The sequence below is a fragment of the Protobothrops mucrosquamatus genome, unplaced genomic scaffold (genome assembly GCF_001527695.2).
Source record: "Protobothrops mucrosquamatus isolate PMUCROS unplaced genomic scaffold, P.Mucros_1.0 scaffold56, whole genome shotgun sequence".
Taxonomy (NCBI): domain Eukaryota; kingdom Metazoa; phylum Chordata; class Lepidosauria; order Squamata; family Viperidae; genus Protobothrops; species Protobothrops mucrosquamatus.
In genome coordinates, this window is record NW_015386436.1 from 246,868 (window position 1) to 266,455 (window position 19,588).

The 19,588-nt window shown below is 45.6% G+C and overlaps 1 protein-coding gene across 2 annotated transcripts in view; it reads left to right on the forward strand.

Moving 5' to 3' along the window:
- The window catches only part of SMAD3 (SMAD family member 3), a 49,353-nt gene extending 31,031 nt beyond the window's left edge, over nucleotides 1–18,322 (forward strand). For both annotated transcript variants that reach the window (XM_015811892.1, XM_015811893.1), the window contains 8 exons: nucleotides 1,157–1,350; nucleotides 1,465–1,599; nucleotides 2,777–2,851; nucleotides 3,831–3,881; nucleotides 5,320–5,532; nucleotides 6,887–7,024; nucleotides 11,182–11,326; nucleotides 13,777–18,322. In XM_015811892.1, the coding sequence (XP_015667378.1) occupies nucleotides 1,157–1,350; nucleotides 1,465–1,599; nucleotides 2,777–2,851; nucleotides 3,831–3,881; nucleotides 5,320–5,532; nucleotides 6,887–7,024; nucleotides 11,182–11,326; nucleotides 13,777–13,900 (1,075 nt within the window). In that variant the 3' untranslated portion in view covers nucleotides 13,901–18,322. The remainder of the gene's footprint in view (nucleotides 1–1,156; nucleotides 1,351–1,464; nucleotides 1,600–2,776; nucleotides 2,852–3,830; nucleotides 3,882–5,319; nucleotides 5,533–6,886; nucleotides 7,025–11,181; nucleotides 11,327–13,776) is intronic.
- Nucleotides 18,323–19,588: the final 1,266 nt, after the last annotated feature.

Here is a 19,588-nt window from a genome sequence, read left to right on the forward strand (position 1 = left end):
GAGGCCTTGTTTTTCCAGATCTCTCCTTCCCTAGACACAACACAAGAAGAGGAGATGTTGGGATATTTGTGTGGTTTGCTTTTAGTTTCTGGGAGGAACATCCCCTTTTGCCACAGGAAGCAGCATTGCTAACACTGGACCACCATGGTCTCCTGTATCCTTTTCTGAGCAGGGAAACAGGAGTTGCCAGTCAACCACCGGCAGGGAAGCTATGCCAGTTGGCATCCCTTCCACCCAAATGCAGAGTCGGTGAGCCAGAGAGACTCCGTATGTGGCAGTAAGGAAATGGTGAAGTAGGGGGAGGGGCTGTTGGGTTATGTTGTTGTTGGTATTGGCTTCCAGGTCCATGGTGGGCGTTTTCAGGCCATGCGTGCACTTGGCATTGGCAATTCTGATGCCAACCAAGAAGGTCCTTCCTGCTCAGCCCTGTTTGGGCATCTTGTCCTCCACAGAAGTGTCCAGGCTAGCAACTTTTCAGACTTTTGTGTACAACACGCTGCATTGGAGTTGTGTCACAAAATATATGAATGAGTACAAGTGCATGAAGTTAGGGAGATTTGTTAACACAAATCTGGTGGAAAAAACACAGCTGTTAATAGTGTAAACATGATGGTGATAAAAGTCCAAAAATACATGTTTTGGTAATTTATGAAGAAGTTTGGCTTTTTTAGGTCAGCTTAGAGATTCATCCTGTGCAGGTATAAAGAAATCAAAACTGCAGTGTCAACAAGGGGATTCGAGACATATTCTTTGCTGATTTTTTAAAATTGTCTTTATATTATAAAAAGCCCAGATTTAATAACTTATTAAAGGTCTAAGGTAGTTGTATATTAATACTGTATGATTTTTTTTTGTTAAGCTTTATTTTACTTTTATCACTATTATATGTCGTTTTGGTCTGTTTGCATTTTCCGGTTGAATTGTTTTCATCTTGCTTGATAAATTTACAAATCAAAAAGTATAAAAAGGCCCCGTAGCTTTGGGGTGGGGTGGAAACCCCCACCCTCCAATAAACCTCAGGTAACTTTGCTATAGGCTTGGTATCGATCCTAAGACCGTACTGTTTCTTCTTATGGTTTACCACAATTTTTAATGGCAAACGAAGACCTTCCAGCCAAGCCTTGTCTCCATCAGTGTTTTTTCTCTCCAAATTCAGGTCGCTGGATGGCCGGCTGCAGGTCTCCCATCGAAAGGGTCTCCCACACGTCATCTATTGCCGGCTGTGGCGGTGGCCAGACCTTCATAGCCACCATGAGCTGCGCGCCATGGAAATGTGTGAATACGCATTCAACATGAAGAAGGATGAAGTCTGTGTGAATCCATATCACTACCAAAGAGTGGAAACACCAGGTAGGGCCAACCCAGGAGCTCCTAGGGAAGAGATGAGCACATAGGGGTCTCATTGTCAGAAACCTGGAAGCCTTAAAGTTGGCTGCATTTGTGACTGGCTGCTTTTGTCCTCAGTATTACCTCCAGTTTTGGTCCCACGGCATGCGGAAATTCCAGCCGAATTCCCTCCACTTGACGATTACAGCCATTCCATTCCTGAGAACACAAATTTCCCAGCTGGCATCGAACCTCAGAGCAACTACATTCCAGGTATGACATCCCTAGGAAGAAGAGAGGATGGGAAGCGGCTTCCTTTCCAGTCCCAGGAACCCTACCTCCACTTTGGCACCGAGGGATTCAGGTCTCATCACAGGCAGCAGGCAGAGAAGAAAAACGGCCTGTCTTTCTGTCTCTCTCTCTCTCCCTCTCTTCCCCCCCCCCTTGCTATGTTACCCTGCCGATTAAGGGTGTGAGAGGAGGGTCCTTTTGAAAAATATTGAGAGAGAGAGAGAGATCTTCCTCCCTTTGGATGGACTTCCTGCTCCAGGGCCGCTGTCTGGTTATCAACACCCCCAATTCAATTTCTTTCCAGCCCTGACCCTAAAGCCCTACTCCTTCCCTTTTTTAAAAGTTCTGCAAAGACCAAACCTTGACCAGAGTTGTTTACTCTTTTGTGTTCATCTTCTGGGTCTCCCTAGCTGTTCCATTTTGCAGGCAAGGACGAGTCTCCCCTCGGAGGAGGAGGCCTTCTCCTGCTTGGTCCCAGGCTGCAGATCCCTCCCGGAGCTCTCCTGACTTTTTCTCTCTTCTCCTCTTAGAAAAGCAGCCAAGAGGCATCTCCCTTGCCAGGCTTTTAATGATTTGTTAACGTTTTTATTAGTTTTGAGTCGTGCTTTCAGCTTGGCATTTGGATTTTGATTGGCCTATCTTGGGACCTCAACTGAATAGAAGAACAGACTGGAAGTCTGTCAAACAGTTCACTGCTGTTGAGAAGGGTGCATTTTTATAAAGCTCTGTGTCAACGCTGTGACAAACCGAACTGAAGCCATTTTCATTTTGTCTTCATTGCCACATTTTAGTTTAGAGATTTTAGATGGAGGAGGGGTGGATGTGTAATACTCAGTTAGCCAAAACAATTCATATGTGTGAGAACCAAAGTCAGTGCTAATAACATTTTGGCGACTGGAGAGTGGGGAAGAGAGCCTGGGTTTTGCAACAATTGGTGAATGTGATTTATGACAGCAATTTGGGGTAGGAATTGCAATTGAAACTTTGTAACCAGGGGGAGAGGATTTTTAGTCTTGGGTTCACCTATGTACGTGCCGATATTTTGTTTCCTAAATAAAATATTTCTTTAAGGAAGAAATGTTTGCCTTGAAGTTCTTTTAAACGGTTTCATCTATCGGAACCATGACACTCTATTTTAATTTTCTTCCCCCCTCTTCAGAGACACCCCCTCCCGGGTATCTGAGCGAGGATGGAGAAACCAGTGACCATCAAATGAATCACAGTTTAGATGCAGGTAAATCACAACTGGAATGATTTTGTGGGTTAAAGGAATTACTATCTGCTCTTGCAACTCCTCTCTTGCCAGATCTTGAAAACTCATCCCATCCTGAGAGGATCCCTTTCTCCTCCCTCTTCCTGGTCTCTGTGATCTTGCCTCCTCCCACCACCTCCCCCCCCCCCTCGGTCTGGATCATTCTCTCCTTCTCTGCCCAGGAATCATTTTTTCCTGCTGCTGCTGCTGCTGCTGCGGCTGACAAGGAAAGCGATAGTCCCCGGTTCAATGCCAGCCAAGTGAGGAGGAGACGTACATGGAACAGGGCTTGACCAGCTTCCTCACTTAGGCAGCAGACAACTCTTGGATGGCCCTTTCTCAAGAAGAATATTAGCCTGAGAGAGCCGCAGCTGACAGCTGGGGAGAATGGCATGGTGCTGTTGATATAAGCCACGAAACATGACAAATCTACCTAAAATAACTTTTATAATCAGAAATGACTGAATGAGAGTATAAAACCCAATTCTGCTTGTCTCCCAGTTTAGTTCCATCTTTGCCATCTGCAGTTCTCCAGATAAAAAGTGGAGAAGGCCATAAATAGAGTGAGGCAGATATTTCTTGAATTTGTTTGGCAAATGGCAAAATGAACCTCATTAAAGTTGTTTTCTTCCTGTCGCAAGGCTAAATTAGAGGAGGTTAAATTAGAGGAGGTGCTGCAGTCTAGAGCAATCTGGACACACCAAAGGAAGCAACAGCATTTCAGATCACTTTTTTGAATTCTAGAACTGAAACAGAGAATTTCCTTGAAGTTAGTAAGACCCGCACATCAAACAAAGCCAATTTGTACATCGTTCCAAAACGCTTTGGCTTAGCATGTGATGACAATTCCTGTGGTTTATTCAACAGATCACAATTATGCAAACTTTGGATTAGTGCATTGCGTGATCCAAATTACATTTTGTCTCACAATTACTAATTGAATTTCCTTTTGCCCCTTCAGGTTCTCCAGATTTATCTCCAAATCCAATGTCTCCTGCACACAGCAATCTGGGTAAGCGTCCCACGATGTGGAGCCTTTGATTTTTGCCTAGGAGGTGAAGGCCGAGAGAAAGAGGGCGTGGAGGATGGCTTTAATTAGGAACTATTGTGAAGAAAATACTCAAAATTTAGCATTCTGATTCCCCTTTCACTCCCAGTTAATAGATTTGTCAGGTTGTATTTTGTCTTGAAGTTCTGCCACCTGTTTCTCTCTGGGGCAAGATGAGTGTACGCACATATCCTAAGGAAGCAATACTCTCTGAGAGCATTTCCTGCTCTCTCCAAAACTACTTTGGTTCCTGATTGAGAAAACAGATGTGCGGCCACTAGCCAGCTCTTGAATCTTGCATGAATATGATTTACGGTAAGTAACAAATGTCTTGTGGCGTTTAGCTCATTCTTGTCAACATCAAGAGGCTCACCGACACACGTAACTTTTCGCTCAACTCGGCTTGGCTTGGAGGTGCTGCCCACTCGACCTCTCTCGGACTGCAGTCCAAGTGCCTCCTCCACCATTTGGTTGCATTTATTGACAAATCTGGAAGTTGTTGTCATTTTCAATGTTTCAATCCTATGTTGGGTCACTCAGTGAAATTTTAGGAGTGGTGGATTCAAAACAGATGCATTGACATTCTTCATGCAATGCAGAGTTAAACTAAGGAATTCGTTACCAATATCTCAGGGGCTGCCAGAAAGAAGAGGGAGTCAAGCTATTCTCCAAAGCACCTGAAGGCAGGGCAAGAAACTGATCAACGAGAGAAGCAACCTGGAATTAAGAAACTTCCTGACAGTTAGAACAATTAACCAGTGGAACAACCTGTCTCCAGGAGCGGGGAATGCCCCAATACTGGAAGTTTTTAAGAGGAGACTGGACAGCCATTTGTCATAAATGATATAAGGTTTCCTGCTTGAGCAGGGGGTTGGACTAGATGACCAGAAGGTTTTAAGATGATGATGAGGCTAAAACATATAACAAACGGTTGCTGGAATTGGGTATGTCTAGTTTAACGAAGAGAAGGATGAGGGGGAACATGATAGCAGTGTTCCAATAACTCAGGGGCTGCCACAAAGAAGAGGAAGTCAAACTATTCTCTCCAAAGCACCTGAAGGCAGGACAAGAAACAATGGATGGAAACTCATCAAGGAGAGAAGCAACCTAGAACTAAGAAATAAAGCAGTGGAATGGCTGGCCTTCAGAAGTTGACCACGCTCCATCACTGGAAGAGACTGGACAGCCATTTGTCTGAAATGCTATAGGGCTTTCTGCCTGAGCAAGGGATCAGACTAGAAGACCTCCAAGGATCCTTCTGACTCTGCTATTCTGTTATTCTGACTACCTCTACACATTTTACTTATAAACCGAGGACTACCTGTATGCATTTTTAAGCGGCTGGCAAAACTGTACATGTGAGAAGAAGCAAACTTTTATCCTCTCCACCTTTTTCTTGCAGATCTCCAGCCAGTCACCTATTGTGAACCAGCCTTCTGGTGCTCCATTTCCTATTATGAGCTCAACCAGCGAGTGGGAGAGACATTCCACGCTTCTCAGCCCTCAATGACCGTGGATGGTTTCACGGACCCCTCAAATTCGGAGCGCTTCTGCCTCGGCCTGCTTTCCAATGTCAACCGCAACGCAGCAGTGGAGCTCACCCGGCGGCACATCGGTAGTCTCCGTTGCCGTGTCTTTGGCAGAGGGGGCTGGAAAGGGACTCAGGCCCTGCGTAAACACTGAACCTGGCCAGGAGAGTTTAGCCTTTAGGACACGCACAGCTTCTTTGCTTGCCTGAAGTCAGGGGTGGGGAACTATGGCCCTTTTAGGGCCTGTGGACTTCATGAGCCATGCTGGGAGTTGAAGTCCAAGGTCATAGAGGGCCATAGTTCCCCACCCCTGACTCAGTGATGCTGCGTATTTAATTACACAAGGCCGTCTGGTTTTATTATCTTTCTTGTTTATATAATAAACTTAATGTTTGGAAGGCATCAACTTTACTGTGATCTTCACACAGGCACACTCTTTAACTCTGTTTATTACAGCTGGCTCTCTCACCAACAAAAATGGAAAGCTGGACTCTCTTCCACAGGATGAGAGCAACAACTTTACAAACTCATCTATCAAATCTATCCAATTTTGAAAAAGTTGTGTCTTTTTGAGTTATGTTAACAAATCATAAGTTTTTTTCCCCCAGCAGGCAGCGATTTCTTGGAGTCAATGAACAGAGGGAATTAAATAGAGCTAGTTGCCATGCTTTGGAGAATCCAAAAAACCCCAAACAAACTTTGTTCCAGCTGTAGCGATTTCCTCAGTTTTGGACCTTTTAAATAATGGAATTTCCATCAGTGCCTCTTCCTGGAGACTATAGAAAAGAGGGCTGACTTATTAGAAAACAATTTATGGCCTAAGACGTGTGGTAGTGGCTACAGCAGAGGGAAGGCAGATTCCAAATGTTTCAAGACTACATTTCCCATCAGCCTTTAGCCACATTGGTGAGAACTGAAGCCCCAAATTCCTGAGAAGCATCAAACTGCTCATCCCTGGGATACATAATGGGTCAAATTCTGTCCAGATTTCAATTTCTCCTCCTGTGAAACTTACTTGGCAACCAAGGACGGGTAATTCAGCCCAGCCTTCTCACTGCAGGCCCATCAAGATATTCCAAAGGTGCTTTTCCAAAAGACAACTGGATGTTCTTGGTTTTTCCTTGAAAATGTTTCACCTCTCATCCAAGAAACTTCTTCTGGATGTTTTCAAGGAAAAACCAAGAAGGTCCAGCTGCCTTTTGGAAAAAACACCTTTGGGACAACCATGACCTGGACGACTGAGAATCTCCATAGACATTTAGCCATCAAAATATGTTACAGAGCACCACATAAGTTGCTTTTTGGAAGAAGGAGGCAAAGATTTTCCCTGCCTCTTGCGGCCAGGGAGGGAGGGAGGGGAGACCCAAAGGAGTCCTGGGCTTTCAAAGAGAGATTGAATTTTGTCTTCTTTGCTGTCCTGATGCTGAACCCATCTTCTAGGGAGAGGAGTGAGGCTGTATTACATTGGAGGGGAAGTTTTTGCCGAGTGCCTTAGTGACAGTGCCATATTTGTCCAGTCCCCCAACTGCAACCAGCGCTATGGCTGGCACCCAGCTACCGTGTGCAAGATACCACCAGGTAATTTATTTTGACTCTGTTTCCCTTTGTGTTTTATGTCTTTCTCTGCCACTTCTGTCCAGTGAGTTGGCCCAGAGGACTCTGTGGCAGTGAATCTCTGCAGTTGAGAACCCCAGCAGGATTTCCATGGGAGATTCTCCCTCTCTCTCTCTCCCTCCCCCAAATTTGCTGCCTCTTCTAGGAAGAGTGAAACACAAATAATGAGATTTGAGGCAGTGTTGTTGTTCTTAAAAGTCCGTACTGGCATGTTGAATGCAAGATTCAAGATTCAGCTTTTCAAGAACTTGGATTTTCTGGAAGACCTTATCCAATTTTGCAAAACAATTTGCATTCATCTCCTTTTTGGATCAGTCTAAACTAGTTGATAGCTCTGTTGGTAGGTGTGATGGAGAATTAGAAGGTTTTTTGCATGCACTGGAGTTGCAAGGAGAATTATGTCCCAAGAATCTCTGAATAAGGGGCAGACCTAAGATTAGGTCAGAGTTGGGCACCTCTGGTAACTTTACAACTTTAGAATAGGGATAGGGATAGGGATAGAATAGAAAATAGAATAGAAAATAGAATAGAACAGAACAGAACAGAATAGAATAGAGCTGGGAGGGACCTTGGAGGTCTTCGAGTCCAGCCCCCTGCTCAAGCAGGAGAACCTATATCATCTCAGACAGGTGATTGTCTCTAGTCTCTTCTTAAAAACCTCCAGTGATGGAGCGCCCACGATTTCTGGAGGCAAGCTGTTCCACTGGTTGATTGTCCTCACTGTCAGGAAGTTTCTGCTTAATTCCAGGTTGCTTCTCTCTTTGGTCAGTTTCCAACCGTTGTTTCTCGTCCTTCCCTCTGGTGCTTTGGTGAACAACCTGGCCCCCTCTGCCTTGTGGCAGCCCCTCAGATACTGGAACACCGCTATCGTGTCTCCCCTATTTCTCCTTTTCCTTAGACTAGCCAGACCCAAATCCCGTAGCCGTTCTTCGTATGTTTTAGTCTCCAGACCCCTGATCATCTTAGTTGCTCTTCTTTAAACTTGTGGACTTCAATTCAGAGAAGATAGGAATTCTGGGAATTGAAGTCTTCAGCTCATAAATTTGCCATAGTTGTCCACCCTGGATTAGACCGTATCCAATTGGTATCCTTCAGATGTATTGGCACTGCAGTCAACACATGTACACACACACTCACATCTACATAACACACTGCTTCTCTTTTTCCTTGCAATAAATCTCTGTATTCTGACATAGCTCAAAATGTTCCTTAGAATATTTGGCTAGCTGGACTCATGCAGAGAACTCTAAAAAGGCCAAATGCTACTATTGGCTTCATGACACACATCCAAATCTGAATGACTTCCACAAAGGAAGCCCAGTTTGAACCGGCCATCTCTTTCCACTTTAAGAAGATAGTTTCAGCCACTAAGTAATTGAGATTTCTTGATTAAATCCCCAAGGTCAGAAGTTGTCTGTGCTGATGAATTAGATAAGTAGCCATTTCTATTCCAGATGACGTAAACACTTTAGATGATGAGCATTAAAGTAGGAAAGCAAAGCAGGTAGTCCTCAGGTTATGACCATTCATTCAGCGACTATTTTAAATTAAGAAGAGATTTCTCTCTGCTTCCGTTTAATGACCCACATGACAACTGGGACTGCCTGGATTGCTGTTGCCAAGCACTGTGGTCACCTGGCATTGTAACTCAAGGTCTACCTGTATTCAACCATTTTACAGATCCCAACAGTAATAAATAGAACAGTTTTAGTTCAGTAGAAACCTTTTTTCTTCCTCAGTTGTGTTGTACTCGACTTTTCACTAGTTTTTATTTTTTATTTATTTTATTTGTGAAAAGCTTGATGAGTTATCAATTTAGAAAAAAGAAACAGCTTGCCTTGAATATTTTAACACACTTGGTCTTATGACTGAAAATGTGCTTGAAAGCTTGTTGTCTGTTGGGATTTAAAAAGCTAGGAAAGAAATGCTGATTTGGGGAAAGTCTTGTGCTCCAGACCTCATGAACTGTGATCACAAAGATTTTTTTGTGGTGTTTAATTTCAGAAAGGACTGCCTGTGTGTTTGTGAATGCGTGTGTGTTAACCCAGGAATGTTGTGTTTGTTGCTCTTCCATGCCAGTGTAACTCTGGCCTTGATTGCAGATCAGCAGGTCCTGCCTGTTACTTTTCAGAATCAACTCTGGAAAGTGGCAGGCAAGACCTGCTGATCTGCAATCAAGGCCCAAAAAGTCAACGCAGGCCTAGGCTGCATCAACAGAGGGATAGAATCAAGATCACGTGAAGTGTTAATACCACTTAACAACGCGTTGGTGAGGCCACACTTGGAATCCTGCATCCAGTTTTGGTCACCACGATGTAAAAAAGACGTTCAGACTCTAGAAAAAGTACAGAGAAGAGCAACAAAGATGATCAGAGGATTGGAGGCTAAAACATATAAAGAACGGCTGCTGGAATTGGGTATGTCTAATTTAATGAAGAGAAGGACCAGGGGTGATATGACAGCAGTCTTCCTATATCTGAGGGGCTGCCACAAAGAAGAGGGGGTCAAGCTATTCTCCAAAGCACCTGAGGGCAGGGCAAGAAGCAACAGATGGAAACTAACCAAGGAGAGAAGCAACCTAGAAGGAAGGAGAAATGTCATAATGGTGAGAGCAATCAACCAATGGAAGAGATTGCCTTCTGAAGTTGCGGGTGCTCCATCACTGGGGGCTTTTAAGAAGAGATTGGACAACCATCTGTCAAGAGTGGTATAGTGTCTCCTGCTTGAGCAGGGGGTGGAAGTCCTCCAAGGTCCCTTCCAACTCTGTTATTCTGTAGTCTGTAAGGCCAGAATTACACTGGCCTTGAAGACTGGCCTTGACAGATGGAGGAAAGGCTTCCATTTTCGGGCCTCCCTGCACTATCTCTGTTTTGAGCTATCTCTGTTTTGAGCCCTGATTATTTTTTACAGGCCTTTTAGCAGGCAGCTGGCCTTATGTGCAAAAAACTGGTATGGAAGGGAGATTGAATGGAGGCCATGGTTGGGGGGGCCAAAGGAAGAAGCTAGATTGGAAGAAGACATTTTCTACTGACTGCTTCGCTGTTGGGGCTCAGTGGGGGATTTTTACCATCCCTTGCTTATTAATTTCAGCCCAGTCCAGGAAGAAGGGGTCCCCAAAGGGGAGGATGGTCCCCAAAGAAAGATCTATTTTAATTTACGGGATTACTTGTACAGGGAGACCTCAACTTACAACTTACAACGGTCTGCAATGTTGATCTTGGTGAACCTTCTACACTCCTGCAGCAAAAACTGCACAGATGCATCAGAAAATGCAACACCAATTTTTAAAAAGGATGTAGTGAGATCACAAAATTATAGGTTGGTCAGCTTAATAGCTCTTCCATGGAAATTGGTTACAGAGAGCAATCAAATTAAGAGAAAAGAACTAGGCACAGTGAGGAATGCCCTAACCTTTGTCAAAAGTCAGCCAGCATAGATTCCATAAAAGTAAATCCTACCTCATCAACCTCCCACTTCATTTTTTTTTAAAATAATCTTTATTCCAGCAATTTCTAAGGTGAAACTCACCAGATGTGATGGATTTTTGCTTTCCATTTATATTTACATAAGCACAAAACAGATTTGATTTATTTTTACAAAATAAAAGATTTAAAAGTTTATGTGATCTTCTGATAACCTCTGACCTTGGTGAACAGCTAAAATTCATAATGATTAATATTTCTGTTTGATGTCCAAGGTGGCCTCTTAACAGTTTTATTAACCCAGCAACTTACCAAATTAATATATTATGACATCATAGCTCTCTGGTATTTATCTGTGCAGTATCCTTTCCTGCTGCTAGAGCAAATGCTAACAGGTGTCCTGGAGCTGCACAAATCTCACATTGTAAACGAGAAGCTCTTGGTTGGTTATTTAATAGGAAAATGACTGTTGAAAGAAGGTTGCCTGCTTTTTAGCCGGAGAAAATAAGAGGCCTTCCTCTTTCTTTTTTCAGTCCTAGAGTTTTGTGGGTCTGTTTCACCAACCTTGGAGGCCTCCGGGAGTGTTGTGTCTTGTCTGTGGTGAGCTGCTGAAGGACACAAGGGCACACAAGGCGATGCCGTTGGGGAAACCCTGCTAATGTTGGTCCTCTTGTTGTGTCCGTTCTCTGTCCTCCACAGGGTGTAACTTGAAGATATTTAACAACCAGGAATTTGCCGCCCTCCTGGCTCAGTCGGTCAACCAGGGCTTCGAGGCCGTCTACCAGCTGACACGCATGTGCACCATCCGGATGAGCTTCGTCAAGGGCTGGGGGGCCGAGTACAGGTCAGCATTTCACCCTGGAAAGGGGAGGGAAAGGGGGGAGCAGCTGTGGGAGGCCCGGAGGTACGGGCAGTCCTCGAGTTACGACGGTTCGTTAGGCGACTGCTCAAAGTTACAGCAGCACTGAAAAAAGTGACTTTGGGCCATTTTTGCAGCCTCCCAGGGTCACCGGATCAAAATTCAGAGGCTCGGCCATTCATTCACATTTACGACGGTTCCGTGTCCCCCGGGTCACGCAATCCGCTTTTGCAACCTTCTGACCAGCAAAGTCAATGGGGAAGCCAGATTCACTTAACCACGTTACTAACTTAACAAATGCAGTGATTCACTTAACAAGTGTGGCAGGAAGGGTCGTAAAACGGAGCAAAACTCACTTAACAAATATTTCACTTAGCAACAGGTGGGCTCACTTGTGGTCATAAGTTGAGGACTACCTGTACGTGGGGGAGGGGGAGGCTTCCTGAGCCCCCAGCTCCTCTTGGGCGAAGAGGCAGAGGAGAGGCCTGCAGTCCCCAGATGGCCGTTTAGGGACCGGACGGGCAGGAAGGAATTCTGCAGGGTTGGGAGGAGACCCCAGGTGGGAAAGTGGGGGATGGAGGAATGGCTGGGCTGCTACCAAGGGGGGGAGGCACAGAACCAAGACTGGGCCGTCTGCAAAGACTCAGAAAGAAAGCGCCTCTGCGGGGGGGGGGGGAATCCCGGCCCTGCTTTCATGAGCTCCTGGGAAAGGGCAGCAGCTGCGGCTTTCCACGGGGGCCGGGGAAGGAGTGGGCGCCCAGACCTCTCACGTTACCTCTCCCAGCTCCTCCAGATGTCTGGAGTCCATCTTGTTTTGCAGTTGGCTTGCTCCCTGCTCAGGCTGCTTTGGGCCTTGGCCGACGGCCAGGGTGTCTAATGAGCTCCAGATGTGCATGCTGCTGCTGCTGCCGCTGCTGCCACTGCCGCCACCGCCTTGGGTGGGGCTGGCCGGCCTCGGTCCTTGAGAAGAGACAGCCGGCGGGAGTACGTTCTGTGCTTGTGCATTGCAACTGGCTCCTGGCTGCATGTTACGTAGGGGTTAGCAGGGCCTTGTATCCCTTGGTCTCCAGCCCAGCCAGAGCTGCTTCTCCCCCCTCCCCTTTCTGCTACATGAGTCTTTGAAGGGGTCAGTCTGGGGCAGAGCGGCCTCTGCTTTCGGATTAGAGTAGCTTTTGCTCTCCTCTGGTTAAGGATGCTGGGTGGGGACAGCAGAAGGGCAGGCTCAGTGTTTGGGAGCGCCCCATTTCCCTTCTGAGGGGCTTCGGGCTCCGGGTCTCACAGAGTCTCACAGCAGGATGCTTGGGTCCTCTTGCCCAGCGGGGGGGGGACATACCTGGCTAAGCACGGCCGGCCGGCCTCCCTCCCTCTCACCAGGGGCTCCTCCCAGGCAGTTGCAAAGCCCAGGGCTGGCTGGGCCAGGCTGGGCGCCCTCTGGCACTGGTGTCCGAGTCGCCTACCAGCGGCCTGATTTTTCAGGAAGCAGAACAGGAAGGCGATGGGCCTCCTCCTCTATTGTTGCTGGTATTCAAGGAATGCTGCGGGCGATTCCTGAGGGTTGTCAGTGGTCATCAGGACAGTGGCCTGGACCATTTGCACGGCTTCCATCACAGCATCCGAGAACAGCCAATGTACGGGGTGTCCAGAAGACCTGGCTTTTATCTATCGCAAATCTCGCATCTTTTAATTCCCACAAAGCACTCCCATGTTTAGTGCAGTGGGAGATGGGGAGAGAAGGGTCCCCCGTCTGATCTTTTCCCACGCGTGACTCTCTCCCTCTTCCACTGAGCAGGATGCCCTGTTCTCCCTGATCAACAGAAGCAGAGCAAGTGGCAGGGGCTCTGTGATAGCCTGCTTTGGCTCAGTTGCCCCAGGAGCAAGCAGGGACTTCCCCAGTGGGCAGAAGACTGGATTAGATGATCGCCAAGGTCCCTGCCAACCCTGTAGAGATGTGCGGTCCTTGGAGCCGGCGGCAGAGGTGCTTGGAATCTGGCACAGACCTCCCTCCTCCTTCCCAGGAGCTGGGAAGGCCGGCAGGGCTAATTTTGAGATCAGGGAAGAAATGAGCCAGGTGTTGAGGGGGTCCTAGCAGAAAAGGCTCCAAATCCTGAGAATTCAGAGGTCAGAAGCATTTCCAAAGCATTTCCAAAGAGGAAAGCATCAGAGATGGACTCAAAAACCCATCTTGATTTTGTTCAGCATAAGCTGGGATCAAGGGAAACTAGGATGGGCTTTCACCGTTCTATCCTGTTGTCTAACCACAATAAGGAGCACCATGCTGGGCCTGCTTCTTGACCTGCCCGGCCTCAACCGGCTGAAATCGATCTGCTTCTGCTGATCAGGAGAAAGAGAACCGATCCTGGGTTTCTGCCCTGCTCCTCTCCTCCCCTTCATGTTCTCATGGAGATACAGTCGTCCTCTCTGTGTTTCCATTCCAGACGCCAGACGGTCACCAGCACTCCCTGCTGGATCGAGCTCCACCTGAACGGCCCCTTGCAGTGGCTGGACAAGGTCTTGACGCAGATGGGCTCCCCGAGCATCCGCTGCTCCAGCGTGTCTTAAAGGATGCGGAAGGTGGAATCGGGTCAAATCTTGCGTAGGGACAAAAGAGGTCAGCCTCCTGCCTGGCAATGTACAAAATACAGAATGGAAATGAGCATTTAGGGTAGCGGCTGTGTCCTTCTCTTCTGTTCAGTGAAAGGTTTTGTTTTGGCCTCCTGGACAGGAGCAAAGACTTCATCGTAAGTGTTCTTGTGTTCAGAGGATCCACTCCAAGCTTTGTGATGCCCAGGCGGGTCCCACGTGGGCCACTGGAGGAGAGCCTTGGCTCCATTGGCAGCTTGGATTTCTAATTTAGGACAGGCAGGCTGTGGCTGATGGGCTTTATAACACAGGGTGGCACTTGGCAGCAATTCTTGGGAGGCTAGAGAGCAAGGAAATGGTTCTGTCTCCTCCTAGCCCTTCCTCCTTCCTACCTCTTCATGCAAGAATTTCCACTTAGTACCAGGCATGGGGAGAGAAACCAAGACATCTTCTAACGTTTCTTTTTGAGCCTCCCCCTGGGCGACTGGATGTTTTTCTCTGCCAGCCCTTTGCCAACGTGGGGAGGAGGGGATTGTCCTCCTCATCTGCAGCCCCGATTGATAAGCTGCCATTAATTGAAGATGTCTGGCCCCAAAGGAGGAGCTGCCTCATCTCGTACATGGAAACGGTTGCTTGAACTGACACTGCGATGATCTCAGAGCTAAGACCTCCAATGTTAAAGGCAAGTGTCCCCAGCTCATCCCTCGTCCTTCGGGCCATATTTTAAGATTGCTTCTCCTTGGGACTTGCTTGGATCTTGCCACTTCCTCCGTGCTGTCCTGCTGGGCTCATGATCCTGTCTTCTCAAGAACCTCTGAAGGACTCTGCGCATCCAGAAGGAGAAACTTCCAAAACTGCCTGTCAAAGCATCAGCTGGAAGGGAAGAAGACAGAGACCCCAGAGCTGTTATGGAGCAAAGTCAGCCAGGAGAAACTTAACGCGCCTTCCTTATCAATAGAATCTCCTTGGTCATTTGACTCATCTGCCAAATCGGATCTTTTCCATCCATAAAATCGGAACAGCCTGACCACAGCACAGCTCCAAGATGATTTAATTGACAGTTATTACTATTTTGATTCTTGTAACTAAGCAAACATCTGTAAACATATTTGGAGCCATGCTTACTATTCTTCAAAGCAGTTGTGTGTGGGTGTGTGTATGTTTGCAAGGGTTCTACATTGGCCAGTAAATCTGGTTAATATGCTTCTTGATTGTGAGGGCGAAATCTGCCTGCGGTGTCTTTGTGATCAGATTCAGAAGTAAATGTTATTCATATCAGCCAATCCATCTGGAATTATGCAGAAATTTGGACCTGTTTCTAGAGTCTCAAGACTTTAAAAAAAACCTCAGCAACCAGTCCCCAGAAGCTGAGACTCCATTATTTTTCCTCCGAATTAAGCAGATTTTAACTAAAACCTAAAAAGCTAAAATAATATCGAAGAACACAATTTGAAAAAACCTCATGGTAAAGAATAATTTAACTGTATTGAATGAATTGTGTATTTGTTCAACTTGGTCCACTGGCAAATGTTTGGGAATGCTGATAAGAAATACCATTTAAATTTCAGATTAACGTCTTGACAGATTGTTTAAAGTTGAGTATTAATCTTGTCGGCCTTCAGAAACAGAAATGGCTGCTTCATCACGTAAAATGATGGAGGTTCCTTGGAAAAGGAGGACCTTAAAAAGGCTTGTTCTCAGTCTGAGTAAGATAGGAGTAGCATCTGAAACCCCATTGGGGTTTTTTTAGGGTTAAATTCACCTTTCAGTATCAGAGGAATGCCGGAGTTGTCTATAAAGATTCAGAGTAACTTTAACCCTAACCATACGACAATATACAGTATGGAATATTTGAATTTCAGAAATACTTTTAAATAATTCAAGGACAGAAAACTTGCAGTATGTGTGTGGTGTGCATGCTTTTTGTAAAAAAAAAAAAAAAAAAGATATAGCAGGGGTGGCTGGTAGAACAATCAATCCAAAGACATTTTTGGAGGCTTTTTAAAAAATGTGGTCAGTGTAGATTTTTTAGGCACCCAGGATGAAATATTTTGCTCCGGGTTCTGTACAGCTTTAATCAAGTAGCCATAGGTGTGTTCTAGCTTACTGGGAAAAACTCTTGCTGTTTTCACTGACCTTGTTTCCTCCAGATATGCTGGGCATGAGCTCATATTGTCTCTGGGAATTCTGAGCATCCTAGCCTGTTGGATAATTTTAAGGCAGCTAGGTCCGTTATGGTGAAAACTTAATTTTTGGGTGCAGGGAATTCACTTTTCAGGTTTTCTCCTTGAAACACTACATTTTATACTAGTTTGAGAGGCCTTTTTACGTTGAAGGATCTGGTCATCCAACCCAATTATAATTGGATGGTGTGGCTCTCCCGGATCAATCACGTACACATATTCTGTTTTTGATAACTTATTCATTGCTGGACGGACAAATTATGGATAGCCCATGTGAATCTGCAAATGAACAGTGAAGAAAATTTTAAAAGATAGTTTTAAATACATAGATATATATTTTCTTATTCAGCATATTAGTCACTTTGCACAAGTCAGATTTTATTTCTTGAGAGTTCCTTTTTGTATTCAGTGCTCTGTGATGAGTCTACTGGATAAATCATTTCCCTGTCCATAAATCTTTCCATTGCTAGCACGTGCATGGGGCAAAACTGAGGCACGATCAGCATTTTCACAAACAGGAGAAGTTTCTTTAGAAAATGTCTCTGGGTTTCTACGTTCAGTGACGAGGGAACATTTTCTATAGATTGCAAACCTTGCTTCATTCAGCCTGGGACATCAGACCACCAAAATGCCCATGAAATATAGTTCAGCAAAATTCTCAGAAGCAGTCTAATTTTTTAAAATTTCAACTGAACTCTTTGCCCTATAGATAAAAGTGGGAATGCTTGTAGAAGATCTTATGCAAGCCAGATAATCTTGTGAAATTAAAAATCCCACCCTAAGATTGTGTTTGTTGATTATGCTAAATCATAGTGGACCTTATTTGATTGTTGCTTCCCAAACTTGGGTAAATTACCCCAAATTGGGTAAAAGTGGTTTTCTTTGGATAACAACACATGAACCTAACAGGGACATTTAAATAAGGACTTTCTGATAAAGATGTTTTGGGTAATGAAGATAAAAGTTTGGGAAGCACTGGTTTAGGATATCCAAATCCACCCATTGGGGCTTATTCAACAAAACATAGTTTTGCTGTATATGTGAACTCACCCAGACTCTATTCAAGTATAAACAGAAAAAAAATATTCCCAAATTGATGTTTTTGGTATTATATTGATGTTTCAAATTAGATTTTTAAATGCCCAGAAACTGCCATAAAATACAATATACTTAAGTGCATTTAATTTTCCACGAGCTGCAGTCATAGACCTGCTAGAAATGTTCTTTGTGCCTTGTTAAAGGTTGCCTGGAAGAAATTTGAAATGGTGCAGAGAGGCATTCAGTTCTAGCTTCCTGGGCTCATTAGTTGGGGAAACAGGTGTCAAGTCAGGTAAGCTATTGCTCAGGTGTGGATCTGACCTCTTTCAGGTCTTGAGTGGGACCTACTAGTGTCAGGCTGCATTGGTTACACCAAGCCATATGCTTCGACTTAGGTTGATATATTCTGCAAACTTACTAATGATAGTTCAGTCAACAAACTCTGATTAAGCATTACATAGCACAGACATAGGTGAACCCAAATCTTGTTTTGCAGATAAAAACCAACTAAAAAGCTGCAGGGCAGACTTTTGTCTGACCTGCTTCTTGCTACCTGAAATGGAAATTTGCAAAACAAAGCCATACAACATGAAACTCACACAAGTGCCAAAATCTTGAAAACTCCTCATTGGAATATCTAGAGCTGGACTTTAAAGAAAGACTTGGTTACTTTGCAAGCGGCGCAAGTGTATTTTTAAAAGGAACCTGGAAGCATTACTGGATAGAAACGTTTTGCTCTACTGACCAGATGTCCATGAGAAGAGCACAAGAAATGCCTCGGGCAATATTGTGTAAAGTATAGGATTGTTAAGATAATTGTGTACGTCTCCCTGTCCTCTGCCCTTTCAGGTTTACATCGATTCAAGCTCAACAAAGTTTGGGGGAGCCTGGAGCCCATTTGTTGCTCCAGAGAAGATGCTTCGGGCTTTTGTTGATGGTTGAAAGTAACGTTGAAACGCCCCCCCCCTCCCAGCTGCTCTTCTCCTAAACACGATTCTTTGCTTCACTAATGCTTGGGCCTTGGCAGTGGTGTGCCACCCCATGTGCCGCCTTTGAAGCCTTGGATGACGACCACTGCAATTCCTCTTTGCAGTGAAACGAACTCTCTTGGGATTCACAGGTGCTGATCTGCTAGTAGTGCCTTTGTGGCTCCCTGGCACATACAGCTTGTTTTGGGGCTGGGCCCGTTCAGTCTGAAGCTCTTGCCCCATGCTGTTGGGTGATGCAGTGAGCGCATGCATCTGCCTGCCAAACCATGCGGCTTCTGAACTTTTAATCTGTGCAGGACCTTAAGATGCAGCAGCGACCCCATGACTGGAATCTCCTCCTTCATCTGCTCAGTGGATTGATCAGGAGCTGACCTGGACTCTTTTGCCTTACGCAGCTGCTGGCTGGCATGTCCAGACGGCCAGGATGCACTCGGGATTTTACTGACTTCGATAAAACTTTTTTTCCCCTTGTATGATAATGAGCCAAATCACAGTGTGCATTGTTTTCGTATTGAGCTGTCTAGAGACCCCTGGGAACAGCATCCTCACGTCAGAAAAGGACTGAAAATGGGCTGGCTGGGGGTTTCAGGAGAAAAGAGGCTGCTGGAAGCTTTCCAGCAAAAGGACACAAAGGGTAAGAATTCAAGGATGGTTCTGCAGAGTTGAAGAACGGTTGAAAGCTGTGCTGAGATCAACTGCTAGATGATCAGGCTGGCTGGGAGCGGACTGGGCAGGAGGCTGGCTGTGTTCTGGATGGGCAGGGGTGTCGGGGTTTCTAAAAGTGAGCTCCGTGCTTCTAAATCCTCAAGAGGCCGGCAGAACCAGAGTTTAAAATGTCCTAGGGTAGGGTAAGAAATGATTAGCCCCTCCAGTAGGAAGGTGTGGTTAAAATGTTTTAACATGGTTTTAGGTATATATTTATTTATGCAACTAATGTAGTAGCCAGATTTCCTCAAGATACTTCTCAACTTCAAGAGTTGGGGAAAGATTTGACAGAGGTATATAGTCCGATGTAGATTCAGACAATAAAATAACCTATGAGACAGAAGTCAGTCCATCCATTTTTCTCAGGAGCAAAGCACTTAATTTCTTTTGGATTGGCTTGCACCTGTTCACCTGCTTCACTGTTGCCTTGGATAACCAGCACTCTTAGGGCCCTCCGTGCATGTGACACTTTCCAAGCTGAACGGGCCATGCAGTTGTGGTGCCAACCTCATAGAGAGGACCGTGGGGGCTGCAGGACCAGCATCCCCCTCCGAGGGCCTCCCCCATCTGACTGAGAGCAAACAGCATCCGTCATTGGCTGGGTTGGGGCTGTGGGCCACAGAGGTCGGGCATTGGGAAATGGCAATTCCCCAACATAGGAGAGCAGTCGAGGAAAGCTGCTCTACACACAGAGAAGAGCCTTTGTGCCTCACACGGGGGGGCTGAGGTTGGGACGGGCTTCTAGCAGCAAA